Source organism: Schistosoma haematobium, chromosome 1 (assembly GCF_000699445.3).
Source record: "Schistosoma haematobium chromosome 1, whole genome shotgun sequence".
Classification (NCBI taxonomy): Eukaryota; Metazoa; Platyhelminthes; class Trematoda; order Strigeidida; family Schistosomatidae; genus Schistosoma; species Schistosoma haematobium.
The window spans coordinates 3547178-3568608 of record NC_067196.1 but is presented as its reverse complement, the minus strand read 5'-3'; the positions used below and the strand labels follow the sequence as shown (position 1 = coordinate 3568608).

At 35.8% G+C, this 21431-nt stretch overlaps 1 protein-coding gene across 1 annotated transcript; it reads left to right on the top strand.

Annotated features, from left to right (window-relative positions):
* Positions 1-1994: 1994 nt before the first annotated feature.
* On the top strand, positions 1995-17644 carry MS3_00000483 (uncharacterized protein). The gene is made up of 11 exons (XM_051208229.1): positions 1995-2084; positions 2892-2948; positions 4161-4202; positions 5617-5670; positions 7355-7423; positions 8247-8303; positions 9394-9459; positions 10556-10618; positions 14515-14583; positions 15632-15688; positions 15734-17644. Exons 2-11 carry the CDS (start codon positions 2897-2899, stop codon positions 15802-15804), a joined length of 600 nt encoding a protein of 199 aa, XP_051072932.1. The 5' UTR covers positions 1995-2084; positions 2892-2896; the 3' UTR covers positions 15805-17644.
* The last annotated feature ends 3787 nt before the right edge of the window (positions 17645-21431 follow it).

The window sequence follows — 21431 nt, the reverse complement described above, 5'->3', positions numbered from 1 at the left end:
CTATCTACAAACATGAATCATAATAAAGCAACATGACTACTTATTGTAACTACTTATTGAAATAACGACCACGACGAGTAAGTGGCAATGGCGTTGGTCAAATATCTAAAGATTGTCTACAACTTAACCGGAAAACCATAGATATCAGAATTTTCTTTGCTCCGCACTAACTTTACTTGTTCTTCTTTCTATTTATATCAATAATGTTATGTTGTAAAATAAATATCGATTTATTTCTTACTTTCAAGCTGTACAATATCTGGTGACAGCAGATAATGCAAGTGGAGAACTCGAAGGTGAGATAATGAGTAATCTGGGATTTTTCTTGTAACTGCATACTCATAACGTATGATTTATTGGTTATTCAATGATATTTGAACATACTCGAGTAGCAGTTTTACAACAATGGAAAGTTGAAATGTATTTGTTAGTTGAATGACAAGACAAAAAGAAGGATAGAATAAGACGAGTTTTAGAAAAAACATCAACTACCTAAGAACTTTCAAACTACTATTAAGCCAACATAAACCAACCGATCCATAATGTCAGTGCAAATTCCTTAAATTCTTTTCATCGTTTATTCGTAGAGAGCAACCTCGCAATTATTCATCGACGTTTTGACATAGAAAACATTAAGGATAAGAATAGGCTGACAAGTAAAAGCATTAAACATTCACCAGGAAAGCTCAAGGAGCAGTGAATATTGCTTACTTACTCACCTACATACGCTAGTTACTCCCAATGGAGCATCGACCACCGACCAGCGATATCCAACCCACTCCGTACTCCGCCTTCCTTTACGCTTCTATCAAACTGTAGTTCATTCTTCTCATTTCTCTCTCGGTTTCTCAACGTAGTGGGCTCTTTACTCTTCCTCCCCTTCCTTGGATCTGAGGATTCCAATTTAGGGTTGGCCATGTGACGCAGTTGGGTGCCTTCTTCAGTTTGTGTCCGAACAGCATCCACACCTTCTTCCTGATTTCTTCCTTGTTTTGGATCTGGTTAGTGTGACCGACGGTTCCGAATTCTTTGTGTTAGCAACTGTTGAGACATACTGCTGCTGCTACACTGGTCGTTCTCTCCTGCATTTATTGTTACGCGTACGATAGAATAACCAAATAATCCGTCAAGACTATATCGTACAGCTGCATCCCAGCTGTCCACTGTATCCCGTGCTTTCCTCTCAGATGTCGATATCTTCATAATTCAGTCGATCACCGGTAGAAAGAAAAAAAAGAAGAGTAAACAATCTTGAATGACACTGGTTTTTACTGCAAACGAGTCTGTGAGAAGTCCTTCATGCACAATTTTGCAGTTCAGTTCATCATAAGCATCCTGTAGGGCGCTGACTGTCTTCTCAGGCACGCCGTATATCCCGAAGAAGCCCCCATAATATTGTCGTGTCCATGCTGTCAATTTCTTCTTCGTAGTCAAGCAGAGAATATATATACATACTTCATACTTTGGTTAACTATCACACTACCTACTAGTCTTTCTAGAGTATCAAATAATCACTCTTTACTTTCACCTAAGTGACAAAAGCAAAAGACATTTATTTAATCCTCTTAGTTGCTTGTTACAGTGATTAAATGTACACATACGTGTGAAGGTAAACCTTTGAATTGAACAATATCTATTTCATAACATGTTCTTCATACTCCATAGATGTATACTTCAAACTAAAAGTGTACACTGAAAGTATCAAAGATCTTGGAATGGAAAAAGGTAAGTAATTCAAAACGAGTAGATATGTCGTATTGAGAGGGGATGATTTAAGTTAATATATCAGTATGCATACATAAGCTAATAACATAAAATCAACGTAGTTCCATTATATTAGTTGAGATCGTGAGTCAATTAAAGCCAGATCATCATGGAAAACTCGGAGGCACTGGACCGCCATTTCTTTCTATTGTAAGTCTCCTCAGCACAGTGCAGTCTAGTTTCAATTGACCCATGATCTCAATTATTAAAATTACTTTAATATCCACAAAAAGCCCCTTCTGATATTTTTTGTTATTAAGTTTACGTAGAGGAATTACTTGCATACGTGTATCGATATGATGACAATCCATTGCGAGACGGTGAGTTAAATATCCTATTACTGAATAAACATTTTGCAGATTAGTACGTAACCGGTGTTCAATATAGTTTATTTCATCATTTTTAATAATCTTTTCAGAAACAACAGAAGTTCTGTTATTGATCAAGATCATGAACCGATTGATTTTAGACCACCATTGAAAACCTGGAAGCACTGAACAGCCGTTTCATCCGATTGATTGAGGTTACACATTAACACCGTGGGATGCCTACTCAGTGTTCTAGAGATTAGGCGTCCACGTGCGAGACATACGGCTTTACGTTCAAGTCATGCAAGCAGAATCATGGATGGGCAATAAAGAGGAGTCTCACAATAATAGGAAAAGGGCTTCCAGTGCTTCCAGGTTTACAATCGCGGTTTAACATCAATCGATTAATGATTTCAATCAAAAACATAATAATATCTGAAACCCCATACTAATAACATTCTGTTGCTTGATAATATGAACAGTATACTATTGCTCTATATCACTTAATTCTGTGTTTAATATTTAGACATGATCATATATTTGAGCGATGAACAAAGGTTTCTTTTCAGCTTTCACACTTTCATTCAACATGATAACGATTAAATACAACTGGGGATTCATATGCCAGAAAACTAACTTCAATTTATATCTGTTGGCGACAGATATCATTACCGTTACCCACACATGTTAACTGTGATTCTAAATCTTCTAGACATTTGTCAGTAAAGCTATTCACTGATCAGACGAATTAGGTGTTTACAGAACAGCTCCTGTCTTCACATTTCGCTGATATTCTTGTACTGTTTTTGCGTTTCATAGAAGTAATGAGGCTAGAAAAATTGTATGGAGCTAAATGGATTTTAGATCTGTTCAAAAGTAGGTTGATGTGTATGTTTATTTATTTGTTGCAAATATATTGTAAAATATACCTGATGATAATTGTCTAACAACGTCGGTGAAATAACTCTTATCAGAGACAATCAATGAATCCGTTGAAATTGTGTCATGAGTGTGGAAGAGACTCTCTATTGAATGACTATGATAGATCATGATGAAACACGGATATCTTATGATGTCATGATAGTGATATTCGTTCTAACAACCACAGAAGCGGTTACTAAACGCGAATGGAATATTCAGTCAAGGTATGAGAATCTGAATGATATTTGGTTAACAGTGTAGATGAGAACATACAATCAGGCATTGTCTGGTATGAGTGAATCTGATTGGACACAGTGTGGACAGGAGAAGACAAACTACAGTCTGAAGTGTTCAAAATGGAAAACATCAGGCATGATGATATGTCATGAGGCAATATGTTTTGCGAGAATTGCACAAAACTGGTGTGCAATTTGCAGATGTATGTGTTTTGCAAGAATTGGCTACAGATGTATCCATATTACCAAAGAAACACATTGAACTAGATCTATGACATTCGCATGAATAAATCGTTCAGCAGGTTGATGTGGAACTGAATCTACAATGTCACAAGAGAACTGAATAGATGGAATTACAGAGGGGAACCCCCTTCACATTTCGAGGTGAAAGGCGGTAAATATCATGCGAATTAGAAATGATGACAACGCCCTGGATGAGATTATAGTCTGTAGGTACACACGCAGCAAGGAGGTTCTGATGTAGATGTGAAAGCAAAAATTAGCAATGGAAGGGCAACACTCCAACGACTGTTGGATATCTGAAGCTCAAAATAACTGTCACTTCTTATTGAAGTCGAAGTTTTCACTGTATATTTTGAAACGAAGTCAGTGAAACTTGCAAATTATGGCAACCAATATCAGTTAGATAGTGTTATCTATAAAGTTTTTAATACATATGCTCTTATTCTTTTGACGGGATAGTTTAACCAATGGTCGACTGTGTCTGTGAACAAGCAAGCATGGAAATATATGTAAAGACGATGAATAGTAATAAGCGTTAACAGTAAAGAAGGTACCAAGACGGTGTTGTTTAAACATCACTGGTCAGTGGCCTATGCTTCAAGTGAGGTTATCGTTTTACGTAAGCAATTTAGAAACGCTCTGGTTTTGCCACAGTAACAAAATACAACCACATTTTTACTAAATACAGATATCAATCCCAATGATGCTAATTCACTGCAGACCTACTCAGGTAAGTCAATTCATTTTGTATGTATTTCACATTTATAACTAATGAATAACTGTGACAAATTGGATTTCATTTTGAAAAGTTCTGTCACTCATATGAACTCAGTTGGGATTTACTAACGATGTTACCCAATAAATAATTTCGAGATAGGTATAACGAAACAAATTTTAACGATGTTGTATTCACTGTGGTATATGTGTGCCCAGTTTATAAAACTTTATCATATCAAAATATACTGTGGAATATCGTCGATTGGTGTTGCTTTCACACGACTCCACATTCAATACTATTTTATGAATACACTTGGATTAACTCCGTTTGTAGCTATTCTATGGTCTCTGCTGGTCCAAAGAGTGTGTAAAAGGGTGAGGGTTGGTTATGAGGTCAGCAACTCCATCTCGTTGAAAATTATCTTGCTCGAAAAAGATTAACTAGGTTAAAAAAGATTAGACCGTTTAAAATCCACCCTCCGAGTGTAGGAAGGAATATGATGCTTCATGATGAAAGGCGAGATTCTTCGGAAGCCACACAGGCGATTCTTCCTCCAATAATCAGATCAACAATTATTATTGAAACACTGAACGTCCGGACAATGTGTCATACTGGGAGAACCAGTGAAACAGCCAAGGAATTAAGATGTGGAATTCGTTTGACTCATGCTGGACAGGAAATACTAGATTCGGGGGAGATGTTTCTGAACTGTATTCACAAAGAAGGAAATGCCCCGCGTAGGCAAGCATTTCCTCTCATGCTGTTCAAAGAAGCACAAAAATCGCGTAAACAAAAGGGATCTCATTGATCAATGATCATAAAAAACGTTTTCAAAAACAAAGAATGAGGGTATTCTAATGAATGTTATCCAATGTTATGCACCCATCAATGATAGCAATGACGATGATTAGGATCAGTTCTATGATAGGCTGCAATCGATCATAGTAAAGTGCCCACGAAATGACTTGATGACGGACCTAAACATCACAAGACGGAATGGAAACAACGTTTATGAAGAAATCATGGGTAAACATGGACTGGGAAAAAGAAATAAAACAGGGAGAGTTTCGACAATCCACGTGCACTCAACAAATTGACTAAAGGTGGCACAATATTCCTACATAAATCCATACACAAAACTGCATGACTCGATGGCGGACCTCAACATCAACAGACGTAATGGAAACAACGTTTATGAAGATATCATGAGAGAACATGAACTGGGAAAAGAATCAAAATCAGGGGAAGTTTCGATAATCCACATAAACCCATACACAAAACTGCATAGGTTTCACCGGATCACATTACACATCGCATTTTGTTGCATTTATGGAATATTCCGATGTTTATTATACTTCATTGAAAAAGTAAAAAAATGATGAACATTTCATTAACATAAAAGTCTGTGTTACCATTTTTTCATTAGAAAATTATGAACGACTATCTGATATAAAGAGCAATCCAGATCTTGATGAATATTGTAAGTTGAAAACACATCTACTTATGTTATCATTTGACGGTTACTATACATGATGTGCATAAGTTCTATATGAAACCTGTCACAGTAACTTGTCACTGTTCTAAGAACTAAGCATATCACAAAAGTAAATTGGTATCCATGTGAGCTGTTTAGTAGCTTTTATAATGAGGTTGTATTGGACATAAACAACTAGCCATATTTATATATTTTTTTGCCTATATTATATATCAGTATACTGCGCGTCAGTTCGATCTGTTCTAGTTTACGGCATTAAAACGTGTTCATTTTTAGCAGGCACTAATTTTAAGTATAAGGAGAGACATCGTCTAACATGGTGGCCCCCTGAACTAAACAAACGATGGACTCAAATAGATAATTTCGGCATCAGTCATCATTAGAGACGCTCGATGGAAGACTCGCTCGTTCTGGAATACCTGTTTGGACTCCGATCATGCTCTAATACAAGCATGCATTTGCTTGCGCCTCACACAATACATTGAAACTCAGTGACGAGAAAGCCGAAAGTAGATCCCAGGAACAACTGAGGTCACACTTGATATTTTCTGGAAACGGGGCTAACCCATATGTTGCTTGGAGAGATAAAGGAATAGCTGTGACTTCGAACCTTGTGGTAGCTGTATTCACCACATATTCACCATTTGTCAGGTTCTAGAACACACATGCTTATCGGCGTCCGAAAATGATAGTGTTTCTTGACTTAGAGGAAGTGTCTGTCATTGAAAGGTGTTGTTGTTTCCGGGCTGCATTGCATCAATAACTGAACTAAGGATGGGGAGTCCGGCCAGCCTTGGTGAGATGGTGTCTGACGAAATCTCTTCACGGATACTGGAAGCTCGCTTGGCTTTTGCCAACTTACGTCACCTATGGCGAAGGCGAGACATCCGCCTATCGATAAAAGGACGAGTATACTGCGCGACAGTCCGATTTGTTTTAATTTACGGCAGCGAAACATGGCTGTCAAGAGTGGAAGGTACTCGTAGGCTACTAATATTTGACCACAGATGACTTAGAAATATTGCTCTCATCTGCTGGGATCATCAGGTAAGTAATAGTCAGGTTAGACGGAGGGTATTAGGGAATGATGATAAACTCGGTTAATGAGGTTGTGAATTTTCTTCGACTGAGATAGTTGAGTCACGTGTTACGTATGCCTGGACAGCGATTACCACGACCAGCAATACTGACTGACTAGTGTTGGAGGTGTTTGGAAGAAAGTTCGGGGCGACCACGACAATATGTGACATCAGTGCTTTAGGTCACTAAGTTCTACTATGAGCCATGTTGGTAGATGCAGACTACTTGGTTGGGGTCCGCGTGACGTGTATACATTCTTTTTCCTCCCATAATCTATGTGATGAAGATCACTTTATATCTTTCTTTCTATCAACTATATCTTTGTTTCTGTGCTATATCCTTATACACAGTCTTTTATATATTACTACTATTGAAGAAACTACTATGATGAATTTGATGTTCATCTTGTTTTGCTAATGAGTAAGGTGTGACAACTTAGATCGATGCAGATAAGTGCCTGATCCCACGTTGTAGCTGACGTACTGACCAGTTCTCAATGAAATGAATTGGAGTTGGCTTATATATAATACAAATTAATAAGAGTACTACATTCGGTAATTTTTTTTCTTTTCTTAATCATCTATTATAGCCCAAAGTTTAATAGAATCTGCAATAGAGAAGAAGTGGAATGCGAGATTAAACTTTGATCTGGCAACCAGTAGGTTTTAGATATAAAACTTTTTAACATCACATAATCAGTAATGAAATACACTCGACCAATAAAGAAACTATATCAATCCATTATATCTATGAATGAGTATACTTACTACATATGTAATATAATTATATATATTCCACTGAATATTAGTGCTGATCTACAAGAAAATAGTTTGTATTAGCCTCACTTGATAATCTTCATGCAGTGGACTTCTCAAACACGACATATGATTACATATTCTTCAATAGAATTTCATGCACTGATAATTGAAAATCGTCGATGCTTCCACCTACAAGATGATCTACAATGTCTTCCATGACATCAAGTTCACAATAGAACAGGAGTCAAATAAAAACTGTCATTTTTGATACACTAACAACCAGAACCGACACAGGAAAATTGAAATACAGGAAACTTTATACTTCAAAGATCCGATGATACAGGAAAGATTCGAGGCTTTTATCTAGTTTCAGATGTCCTTGGATTTCTGAAAAGTTTTGGAGGGCTCATGAACATAGCGGCAGCATAGGTAATCATTCAATCACAAATGCGTATATGACCTGTCAATTTGTTGATGATTTGCTAGAATTCTGAAAAAACTTCCAGTAGACGCTCATTAGATAAGATGATTCTCAATGTTTTCAGAGCCTTTCTTTTTGGCGTTCTACGAAGAGTTTCGTGAATCTGCCTCAACAAAATACCACAGTGCAAATAACATTTTGAATGGGTTTGACTATTAAAATTTCAAATTCATGAGGAATTAAAGTCTATACATACTACTTTCAAATTCACATTGACTGCTATTGTTTTTTGTTTCATGCAGATACATACTTGAACATGAAACCTTCATCCAAAAGCTCGTCTTTGACAGAAAATAACAGTGAGTACTTCATATCCATATTGAGAATAAAGTTTTATCAATCAATATTTAAGTAAGAATTTGTGAAAGTCAATTCCAGCCAATAGCTGTTGAAGCTTACTTCAATACTGTGTGAAATCATCTAGTAAATTCACTTGTTGATGTTTACTTGTATATTCCCATTGTTATTCAGGACTGCAGTTGATTGGTTTTTTATTTGTTTATGTGCATACTGTGCGTAAAGCCTTAATTTACAACCTTCATAAGCAACGATGGATAGTGGCAAATAGTGGAATACGGTTCGACGTGCGTTTCGTCCTATTTGAGACTCATCTGTTGAGTGTACCTGTATTTATTTAATAACCTTATCAGAAATCTTGAAGTATTTGTGAAAACGCCTACTACTACTACTACTACTACAACTACTACTACTACTACTACTACTACTACTACTACTACTACTACTACTACTACTACTACTACTACTACTACTACTACTACTACTACTACTACTACTACTACTACTACTACTACCACTACTACTACTACTACTACTACTACTACTACTACTACTACTACTACTACTACTACTACTACTACTACCACTACTACTACTACTACTACTACTACTACTACTACTACTACTACTACTACTACTACTACTACTACTACTACTACTACTACTACTACTACTACTACTACTACTACTACTACTACTACTACTACTAAGCACATAATATCGAAAACTGCATTACTGACTAACCGTTGAAGCCCTCGGTTGAATAGTCATTTTGTGCGAAGAAATTGGCAATTGTATAAACTAAAATACATCTTGTAAGTGTAAAAGATGATTGCAAACCATAAGCTGTGACTCAATGTTGTGGATCAATTAAAGTTAGACATTACCACCGTTGGATATCAGCTCAATAATCTAGAGTTTAAGTGTTCTCGCGCGAGACTGATAGGTGTTGGTTTCAAATCCCACGGTGTGAGATCGTGGATGTGTGCAAAACAAAACACAAATCACTTATGTATTGAAATGTAAATCATCATGATGAAAACATTAGATTATTTGCATTAATAACTGGATTTCATTTTTATTCTACTAAAGGGAAATCACTTGATGAAAGAAAATCAACTCTGGGAGAAACTGAAAATCAATATAAAGAGTCTAAATGTATGTTTATTAGAGTTTCAAATAAGCAAACCTGTAACATAAAAGACTATTGATTTGTAATCTTGTTTGTATAGTGAATTCTGTAAGCTGAGATATACGATTGCTTATTAAGTGATCTCATTCTCTATAGTTACTGGTACTATAATGTAAGTGGCTATAAGAGTTACTGGATCATTATCCTAATAATGTGAGTATTCCATAGACTGTTATTAGATCATTCTCAAATTCAACACAGAGAACACCAACCCAATCACATTTGATGGCGAAACTTTGGAAGAAGTGAAATCCTTCACGTACTTGGGTAGTATCATCAATGAACAAGGAAGATCTGATTCAGACGTGAATGCGAGGATTGGCAAAACAATGACAGCATTCCTACAGTTGAAGAACATATAGAACTCAAAACAACCATCAAACAATATCAAAGACAGAATCTTCAATACCAATATCAGGACGGTCCTACTGTATGGAACTGAAACTTGGAGGACTACTACAACCATCATCAATAACATAAAATTATTTATAAATAGATGTCTTTGCAAGATACTCAACGTCCATTGGCCGAACACCATAAGCAACAGCCTACTGTGGGAAAGAACAAGCCAGCTTTAAACTGAAAAAATTAGGAAAAGACGATGGAAATGGATTGGAAATATATTACAGAAATCATAGAACTGCATCACAAGGCATGTCCTAACTTGAAAATCTTGAATGGAAACGGAAAAGAGGAAGGTCAAAGAACACAATACGTTGAAAGAAAGAAGCAGATATGAAAAAGATAAAATAACAACTGTAAAGAAACTGGAAAGTATTGCTCAGGACAAATTTAAATGGCGAATAATTATGGGCGGCATATTCTCCTCCACGAGGAGTAACAATCGTAAGGAAGTAAGTAAATTTATTGAAAACCTGGTAGAATTAGGCAATTAGTACAGAACTATTGTTAACTAAAAAATTTTTATGGGGAGAGATATGTCACGCTAGAGACAGTTATATCATTATTATTATTGGTGAAAATTGAACAAGGTCTTTAATTAAAACCATGTTCCGTGTGATGATCTATATAATTGTTTTATCTTGATTTTTTCAACTGAAGTACGTCTTAAAAGAATGTATAGGGAAATGGTTGAAGCAGGACATTCCCTTGCAAAAGTCTACGGTGAGTTCCATAGCCAGTTATATATATATATATATATATATATATATATATATATATATATATACATATATCTTTCCATGAATAAATTAATTCCTAACTTTACAGTGATTATGCAGTGTGACTGAGTTTCTTAAATAAATTAGGGTTAGAATTATGATGAGGGTTGAGTGATAATATTCTTGCTAATAAATTAGGCATTAAACTAGTAAAAGTATCTGTAAAGTTTGGTATTATCCCGTCATGTATATTTTGAACCTCATTGACTAGTCAATTTTATGTTGAAAAGGACGGATAATAAGATTATGAACCGTGTGAATATTGACACTAGGATCTAGGTTTGGCTAGTTAAAGAACCCTCAAACATAACCCGCCTTGTGTTGTGAATTTCATCTATATAGAGCACTATTCACATGTAGAAGACGTGAATAGATAATAGATTATCATTATAGTTAAAACAATGTCGCGAATTAACATGAAATAATATTTCGTAGTCAGTGGTGTACTTTTTTACGACAAAGTCTTACGTCCATTACCCCTCGTGGAGGAGCGTAGGCAGCTATAATGTTTGAAAAGAATTTGAATCATAGTACGAACTAAGAGTCCCAGAAATAACGCAATTGAATTAAGAGGTAAGACAAAAGCACAAACGAATGTATTGTATTTGGAATTCGAAATCAAGCATTCAACAAGTACAAAAGAGTCATTAGTTAATTTAAACACCACATCCGCCACAGCTTAAATAGGAGTATAAGTGTCTATAATCGGTTGTACGTCTTTTTATGAAGTTCATCCTGAGTCTGTCCGATACTGTATTGGATAAAAACTCTGTAGTATCTAGAATGTGCTCATTAGTATTGGAATTAACAAACGAAATTGGAACAGACTAACCTGGAATTGTATACAATCAGCATGCCTTTTGATTCAGTTTAATGATATCTGTAATGTATGTTCTATCCACTTCCAACGAATTTTAGTAAACAAGACGCCAACCAGAATAAACAAGTTTAACACATCAAACTTGGTGAATATAAATATACATTACTATTTTTATTAAATCAAACCGTCCGTTATCATCATTTAAATATTTTTCTCCAAGTGATTTGATTACTAAAGACGTTTACTTTGACATCGATCAAGCAAATAATTAAACCGAATGCAAAGATCAATCCAACTAACCCAATATATTATGAAAAAATACTATTGTATCTTAAGGCCCTCTGCCCTATGAATGTATTACGTAACGATACCGTCAATTAGAGAACATTGATTTATCGACTAGACTAATGATACATAAACACGTACAAGAAGTCTAGAGTCATTACCGGTCCTGCTTCTTGCCTAGGCATTCCTCTTAAGTCCCGAACACAAATCTCAACCTCCACAATATGAGACCTCTAGTTCAAATATACTGTGTTTATATTCAAACCAAACAGGCCATATAGTGCCATAAAATAGAAAATGCACAATTGTACCAAAATCTAACCAAAGGTGGTTGTGAATGTGGGAGATTATAATTAATAGGGTGAGCATAACTCAAGGGTGAAAAATCGTATCATAATAGTCTATGGGTCAAAATGAAGCAAGGCAAGAATTGATAAAGCATTAATAGCATTCTCACATTTGAAGAACATATGCAACTCAAAACAACTGTGATCTAATATCAAAGTGAGAATCTTCATTACGAACGTAAAGACAGTTCTAATGTACGGAGCTGAAACGTGGAGAACTATCACAACGATCATCAAAAAGTATAAGTGTTTGTAAACAATTTTCACTGTAAGATAATGAACGTTCGTTTCTCAGATACCATCAGCAACAGCCTACTATGGGAGAGAATAAACCAGGAAAATACGATGGAGGTGTTGGTTAGGAAATACATTGAGAAAATCATCAATCAATATCACAAAGCATGTCTTAACTTAGAATCTTGATAAGAAACGGAATAGAGGAAGGTCAAAGAACTCATTTCGTTGGTAAATAGAAGCATATGTGATAAGGTTGAATAACAGCTGGTTAGAAACTGGAAAGGATTGCTCAGGACAAAGTTAAATGGAAAGTACTGATGTGCGTTCTATTTCTCTCCACGAGGAGTAACAGGCGTGTCTCTCATCTCCACGGTTAGAAACGTTACCACTGAACTATCCTACCGGGATAAGAAAATCACTTTATAGTATGATGTAAAATATATGCTGTGTGCTTTGTGTGCAGAAATCTTTGCTAGTACTCTTAGTGCTATTGAATTCTGACCACAATCCTCAAAGCTGATTGTGAGATAACTGGGAAAACAGACTTTCAACATGTAACACTAAAAGTACCTCAATAATGGTGGACGTAGTAACATTGATTCGAAATTTAACTCATCGAATATCACGGCTCGGCTTTGCAAGCATTTTCACTTTCTTGTAACTTATCCATTTTATTCATATTAAGTGTATTGTTCTATCTCCAGTCTAAATGTGTTCTCCATTATATATCGATGATTAGTCTGCTAGAATCTTGTTTGGTTGGATCGTATTTCAACAACTGGCGGAGGTTCACACTTTATAAATCAATTCCATGATTTAAAATGAGTGATATTTTCAGATACTAGTATTTACTCACGACTGTTACTCCCAATGGAGCACAGGCCGTCGACCAGCATTCTTCAACCCACACTGTCCGCAGCCTTCCTCTTCTCTTCTATTCAGTGGTTGTTCCTTCTTCTCATGTCTGTCTCGGTTTCTCGATGTAATGTGCTCCTTGGTCTTCCGCTTGTCCTTTGACCTTGAGGATTCCATGTGAGGGTTGACCTTGTGACGTAGTTGGGTGCTTTCCTCAATGTATGCCCAATCCACTTCCATCGCTTCTTTCTAATTTCGTCCAGATACGAGTATTTGAACCAAAACAAATCCTTTATCTAGACACATGAAATCCGATGTTTTAGTAAGATTTGTTTTTCACTTAAGTGAACTCTGATAGCAATTTAATGTTTATTGTCAACATATCACACACACTCTGAGCATAATCACATTTTTGACGGAGTTTTGTACTTTGAGCTGGTTGGAGCTGTATTCTACCTGAATTTTTGAACAAGATCTTAGGCGGAAAATCAAGAAATTTGAAGGTGCATAGCAATTTCAATAGATGATACACCAATATATTACTGGTAGCATTGAACAGCCGTTTTGTCTTAGTATTGGATTCCTGTGTGTGGGATCATGGACCTTCACAACTGACGGTAGCCTAACATTAATCCATTTAATGGTAACAATCGAAACTCTATGATCTCTATAACCCTAACAAATTCATTTTTGTACACTTTTTGAATATCTGAAAATATCATATTAGGGCGAATAAAGGAGTCTGAGGAGAAACTGTTTGAAACATCTACTAACCTAATTTTCGGTATTAATAACTGAATTGTGAAGTAAATAATTTTATCATTGGCGAGACAATAATTTATGGACGAACCAATCACGTATAAGATAACAGGTGTCGGATTTTAGCGCAAAGTTTAATCATCCATTTGGCTAAATGAAGTTTAGGCATTATAGCTGATTTCGATGATAGAAATCTACCTAAAGTTTGTGTTGATGTCTTTCAACAGAATGATGAATGCTCTACAACCATGCCATCCAGCTCATAGAACAAAACTTCATCATAACCATCCACTTAAGCTACAAATCATCATCTCATTATAGCTGATGACGGTTCCTAATGGAAACGCAAAATCTAATTCCTAGCCATAATCGTAAACTGTGAATCGTAATTCTTATAATTCAAACTGCTTTATAACCCTCGTTTAGCTCTAGTAGATAGATGAACACTTTGAAAAAGTTGTCTATAAATCACAGTTTTACTGAGTAATATAACTAGCACTTTAATTAGCCATGTTTTACTTTGATTACAATTCATAGCAAATCCAGAAGTGAAAGCTGAAACAGCAAAATACGAACATGCCTTCATTAAATATCTCAGTGAATTAAGTAAGTTTTCTGCAAATAATACCAATGAAAATTATTAATCGTTTGAAGTCGATAGTTTATACAGTGACCAATTATCTATTAGCTACTTGCTTACTTACTTACGACTGTTACTCCGATTGGAGAATAGGCCGCAGACTAATACGCTCAAACACTCTGTTTCCTAGGCCTTCCCTTATAGTTCTACTCAATTGTTGTTCATTCTTCTCATATCGGTCTCCGTATATCAATTTAATATTTTCTTTGGTCTTCCCCTCCCCTTTTGGCCTGATTTCCCGTATGTAGCCGTTTTAATTTTCAACGAGATAATGAAATCAGTATGTGATTCTAAGATGTTTTAGTAAAATAGTTTTATCAGATTATAAGCAAAGATGGATATTGGCTACAAGTGGAATCCAGTTTGACGCGCGTTTCATCCTATCTGGTATACAAAATCACGTTTACAAATTCTCCACCAAACATTCATACTTATAGTAACTTGGGAAATTATTATATGCTTCTCTATTTTATTTATTCTTAAAAGCAAAGTGAAATGTTTACACAAGAATATCCCTTTGAACGTCAGATCACCAACTTTTTTATTTCTCTTATGGGTTAGTTAACTTACAGTTGCGATCTGTCTAATAATGAAATGTCTTGCAATTGAACGCTTGATTCGGTTCCTACGTTCATCTAGTAACCTCCAGGCTAGATCTTTACAACAACGTGGACAGTTGAGGACAGGGGCGAAATATGGAAGAAGACGCTTTACTTCAAAGGCCAGTTTATGTATAGAAAATCGAGATCTTTTATGGTATTTCAGATGGCCTTCCAGAAAATTATGGAAGGTCACTCAAATATAGTTGCTGTATAGGTATTCATTTTATCAAAAACTCGGCGTGTGACTTACCACATTCTAAATGTTTCTGGTAAACCTTCAGTTGAATGCCTATTGGATACGATGCTCCTCTCTGTTTTCAGAGCAGTGTTTCGCTTTTCCTGGATCTCTTCAACAAGTACTGTACACTGTTAATTTCGATAAAATTTAGTTCATTTTCATCATGATTTACAGATGATCATCTTAAAACATTGACAAATATGGAAGTTCAAAGAATAGATGTCCTTGAATGTAAGTGACTTTTATTGTTTGATAATAATCGACTAACTTATTAAGTACTTTCATTAGAAGAAAGAATAAAAATCTACGAAAGTATAATGCAGGAAGAAAGTAAGTACTCTCTTTAGGGGTTTTGTTACGTAATGTAGAAATAAACTTGTAATTGTATGATAATATTGTCTTATTTACAAACCATTTTGAATAATTCTGATTTTTCTTCAGTAAACTCAATTTAAAGGCCTAAAAATGTGAGTAATCACCTTAGAAGATGTTTTCCGATTTTCACTCGCGCGTTTCATCCTATTTAATATTCATCAGTGGGATGTATCTGGATCTTATAGTGTGGTACTGGGTTCGAGTCCCAGAGTGAACATCAACTCTGAGATACAGGTACATCCGGCTGACATTTCTGAAATAGGACGAAACGTGATTCAAACTGCATTCCACTGCTAGCCATTATGCAACTTCGCTTATATTATTGGATGCTGTATTGGCTTTGTTATAGTATGCAATATTACCTATGAGTATTTATCACGCATATAAACTAATCAAGGTAGTAAATGGATTGATTAAAATGCATTAAGTTACTTGATTGATTGAATAAATGTCTTAGGGAATGCACCAACTTAAATCAGATGACAACCTTTTCACTTAATAAACTATCAAATCATATCTTACAATTACAAATGATTGTAGAGCGAAAATGTCAAGACTCCTTAACAATTCTTCCTTAAAATGTGAGACAATGAATGTTCTGTTGCAATCGTCAATCATTCAACTATCACTAGCTTAGACCCTGCTGTCGGTATGTATTGGTGCATATCGTCAAACCATATTAGCATATAGAGATGAAAGTAACAAAATACATTGAGATAGAATGTTAGCGATGATAGTCATGAAAATTACACGTCCTTAATATTGTTTGAAATGGTAGATTTAAAGCGTTTGCATGGAGGATTACTGAGGTTCGATATCTAGTGGAAGATAGAGTGGACGATTCTGAGCCATGTCAACACCTTGACAACTCCAAACAGTGATTGTTATTAACGCATTGGTTTAAATCATATGTGCTGCACCTACTGATGAGTTCGGAACAACAATCTGTGACTTCATAGACTAATGCTAACACCTGATTAGGCTGTCTGTTGGACTAGGAGCAGCCAGTTGAAGCAAGTGGTGAATAGGCACAGGTGACACATGTTCCAAACAATCTAATCGATCACAACTTATAGCTTCCGTTACTCAGTCTCCTGTGCAGCTTCTTCACTCGGCTTTGTCGACATTTACTAGGTCAACCAGTGCATCATTTGTGCGAATATCAACTCATGATAAGTGAGGTGATGGAATCGTCACTCATAAGGGAATATTTATAGATAAAATAAATAAAAACGATGAATGTTGTCCATCTCTGATGGATATCACATGACAATTCTGGTAAACCTGACTACAATCTCCGACACAAGCAAACATTCACCATAAAAAGATTACTCGCAAGATTTGTTTGCTGCTATGGTCTGCATTTTAACAAAAAAATTAACACGAAAGCTTTTGATCAATACGGACGAATGATTTCTCGGAGTCAAGAAATAGGACTCTTGTTGTATGCCATTAAGTTTGCTTGTATTTAAAAACCTGAAGAGTGTGCATTTAGTTGATACATTCACATTCAAGTCTAAAACCCGTCCAAGCTCCCAAGAATTCCTCATCAACATCAAAATTTTGTCATCATACGGACACAGAGGCTTGTATTTTCGTTACTATACTGGTTAAACCGATTCTTCTGTGTTAATTATGAAAGGATGTTAAATCCGTCATGTAAAGTGTTACGGTCAGCTATCAAAGCAAGTCAGATAAGATGACGTCCGACTATCAAACTTCAACCAGTGGCTATATTAGCTTACTTTTAAAACTGTATCACTACCGTGAAAGATATCCAAGTTTAATAGAGACGAGTTTTCTGCACTCCTCCAGATAGTTTGTCCATCAGTCCGAGTGCTAGTAACAGTTTATTCATCTTCCAAGATTACCTGGAGTCTCTGTCACTCTTTATCACTCTCTGGACCTCTCACGATAAGGTTTCTGGTATCTATCAACTCGGTAGATCACACAAAAATCATTTGATCTAAACTGGATTTCTGATTAACTTTTATTGTAGGTGTCACTGATATATTTATAGTTGGTTAGAGGTGTTTACAAACATCTATATCATTAGCTGTTTCTCAATGAAGCTTAAATTGTTCTCCCTTGAATGAACTACTAAATTACTTTGCCTATAATACTCGTTGTTGTAGACAAATAATTGTCGATTGCGTTGTTTGAATTTATTTGTTGAAGATGGTTCTGAATAACATAAAAGGTTACCTGTTTACACATGGATTCAAGTGTAATGTGCGTTGTTGATACGTTTGTTGTTTTTTAATAGGAAACCAGAAGAATGAACGAAACTTCAACCAAACAAAATATTGTTCTCAAACTGTTTTAATAAAAATTCTGTCAACTTTTTCATTAACTGAAAAACCGAAAAACAGTATCAATGTTCATTTTATTCCAGTGTCTTTTCGCTAAAATAACGTTGTGCATTGCATTGACAGATTTTGCGACAGTTCAAATTATTGGAAAAGATGGACAATGGCTAGCTGTGAAATCCTGTTTAAAGAGCGTTTCATACTATTTGGGACACATCAGTTTGATGTACCTGCATCTCAGGATTGATTTTTACCCTGCGATTTGATCACAGAATCGTTCGCTTCAATCGTCATCGCGTTATCTACTAAGCTGCTGAGTTCTGACGGCTACTTGCTTGTGCAATAGATTTCTATTCATCAGTTTTATTCTGAAGTATTACAATCGCTTATAATTGTGTTGTGTAAAGCGATAATCAATAAATTACTTCCTAATTATAATAAATTATCGAACAAAACAATTAATTTAGCCGGATCTGTTTTGAGATGGTAACTCACCGAAGACAATGATGGACGGTGGCGCAATTACGTGAATTGACCGACGTTAGACATTAACACCGTTGTGTACCGGCTCAGTGGTTTGTAGGTTAAGCGCTCGCGCGCCACACCGAAGGTCATGAGTTCAAATCTCACAAGGCGGGATCGTGGATGCGCACTGCTGAGGAGGCCCATGCTAGAACGAGACAGCTGCCCAGTACTTCAGGGTTTTCCGTGGTTATCTAGATCTAATAGACTCATGAATTCAACTATTAGATAATAATTTAGTACGTACTTTACTATGAGAACTTTCGTGGTCTACCATTACACCATTAACTGGAGTAATGATTGGAAAATCAGGATATATTTTCAGCTATCACTGTCTTATTTCAATATACGATAAAGTTATGTTACTATCGAAAATTCTTGGTGACCACCATGGGTTGTGTAACGCTTTGATGCAAGCATACATGAGTAAAACTCCTGAATGAATGTGCTTATACTCCCTTCATGAAGTGTTTACCTTTAATAATCTTACAGAACAAACGTATGGACTAGTGACTGAGGAACGCAAAATTTAAGTTGACCGAATTTTGACACATACATCGATGGATACCGGATCAATTGTCTGTAGGTTAGGCGTTGACGCTTGATGTGGAAGTTGCTACGTAGTATCCTCTTTACTGGAGTTGTGTATGCCGAAGAGTCCTTTACTGCGAAGAAGAAACAGCTGAGCAGACCTCACTAGTTTACAGTGGTCCTTAGATCAAGATCGGTGTGTAGTTTAAGCTATGAAACTGAGCTGTAGTACCTTACAATTATATATATATATATATATATATATATATATATATATATATATATATATATATATATATATATATATATGATCCAAGCAAACAAATGATCTAAGATTAATCATTTTACACATAATAATTTCAATCCAACTGTATTATGGTATTATTCATTCGGAAATTGATAATCCACTGTCCTATCTCCCATTGATGTCTAGTGGATAAATATCAAGTACTGAGAAGTTTGTATGTCTTATATTGTTGAAACTCATCACAAATAAGCATTTTGTAGTTAAATTCATGAGTCATTTGAAGCTAGATCCCCATGTAAACCTAGAACTACTCTACGTCTGTTTCGTTCCTTAGAGGTTACACGTTTTAGGCGAGGCTGGTAGGTCTCGGGTTCAAATATGGATGCACACTAATGGAGAGACTCACAATTAGACGAAACAGCCATCCAATGCTTCTAGGTTTTTCATAGTGGCCTAGGTAAAATTGATTCATGAATTCAACTACAACATAACTAATATCTCCACAAAACACCTTTCGGATAATAAGCATTTTGCAGAAGTCTAATTTAGTGGTTAATTTGAATGTGGCCAAAGGTTTGTCTTACCTTGATTGAATAGTCGACCTTTGAGTACTTAAACCGTAAGACTCATCTACTAATTAGATACGGATTATATTACAGTCATAACCCTATAAGGAAATCAATCGATTGTAGTGACTCACTTTTATCACGAGAACACGATTGGTTTATTGAAAACAATTATTATTATAACCAATTGTACCGGTGACTGTTTTAATGTGCTTTTGTTTAACTGTGCTAAAAGCATCCATTATTCACACACTTTGATTGTGACTTCGCGCGAATTCGGTTACGTTCTGTAACCAAGCTTGTATACTGACAAGATCTCGGTATCCTTTCGATACCACGAGATCACCAGCAAATATATCTCGACTTGGTTCATTAACTGCCTTCTGATATTTGGCGTCCGCGGGATTTTATGGAGTCATTTGGCACGAGTTTTTGGTAGCGGTATTCATAGTCCATCTTGACTCCACACCACGCTACACGATCAATAAAATGTGTTAGGATAATCTGATTAGTGATGGGTTTGTTTCCTTGCCACCATAAGAAGTTATAAAATGATGCTATTTAAGGTAACATTTATACTGTTAAAATGTTTTTATTATTTTCAAAGCCTTAGAATAAAACCAGAGAGAGTCGGACCCTAATTTCACTGAAGTACAAGTGATCTATGAAACTAGTAGCATTAAATAAATCCATTAAATCAATAGCTCTATCAGTCTTCGATGTTTATAGATGACCTTATCAGTTATAAAAGACTCACCTAGCTGAAGGTACTTGGTCATGTATCCACACCAGATCAAGTGTGGGAACGTTGTGCTCAACTTCTTGCACAACCTCCAACCAGTTGAGATCAGTCACTTCTCGGTATATTAATAACCTATCAAATGTATCTTCTAATCTCCTAGCTTTTGATTTTTGATTTCACTGGTTGGGCACGATTTAATTATAGGTGTTACTCGTTAAAATGGTGTCAAACTAGATATGCCTCTTGCATTTTCAAACTTCTAATCAAAAGATGAATGTTTTATAATATCAGCATATCATTTTCCGAGGGAAAAAACCTACTTTGTTAGTTATTTATGATGACTTTCCTAATTATCACATGAACAAGTTACAGTCCAGACTTAAATCTTGTGAGCAGTTATCGCGCAATCCCGACATCGGGCGTCGCACAGCAAACATGATCACTGTCATAGATTTGCGAACTATTCAACATACCAATTTAATTAATTCTGAACAAAAAATTAAAATTCGAAAAAAGGGAGTGGATTAAATTCAGTGGTTAAATAATTTGCATATTCTTCAAGTTAAAATAAACACTGAAGTCCCTCCGGGGCTACTGCCGGTCCCAAGCCAGGATAAAGGAGGAGGATTGGGCATGGGGTTAGCGACCCCATCCCGTAGAAAACTAACTCGCTAAAAATCGC

What these genes read in the sequence shown, in the direction of transcription:
- MS3_00000483 (XM_051208229.1), top strand. Translation starts at nt 2,897, where the DNA reads ATGAGGCTAGAAAAATTGTATGGAGCTAAATGGATTTTAGATCTGTTC. An exon ending in GTCTTTGACAGAAAATAACA is followed by an intron (nt 8,304 to 9,393) that starts GTGAGTACTTCA and finishes ATTCTACTAAAG; the next exon opens with GGAAATCACTTGATGAAAGA. An exon ending in TAAATATCTCAGTGAATTAA is followed by an intron (nt 14,584 to 15,631) that starts GTAAGTTTTCTG and finishes CATGATTTACAG; the next exon opens with ATGATCATCTTAAAACATTG.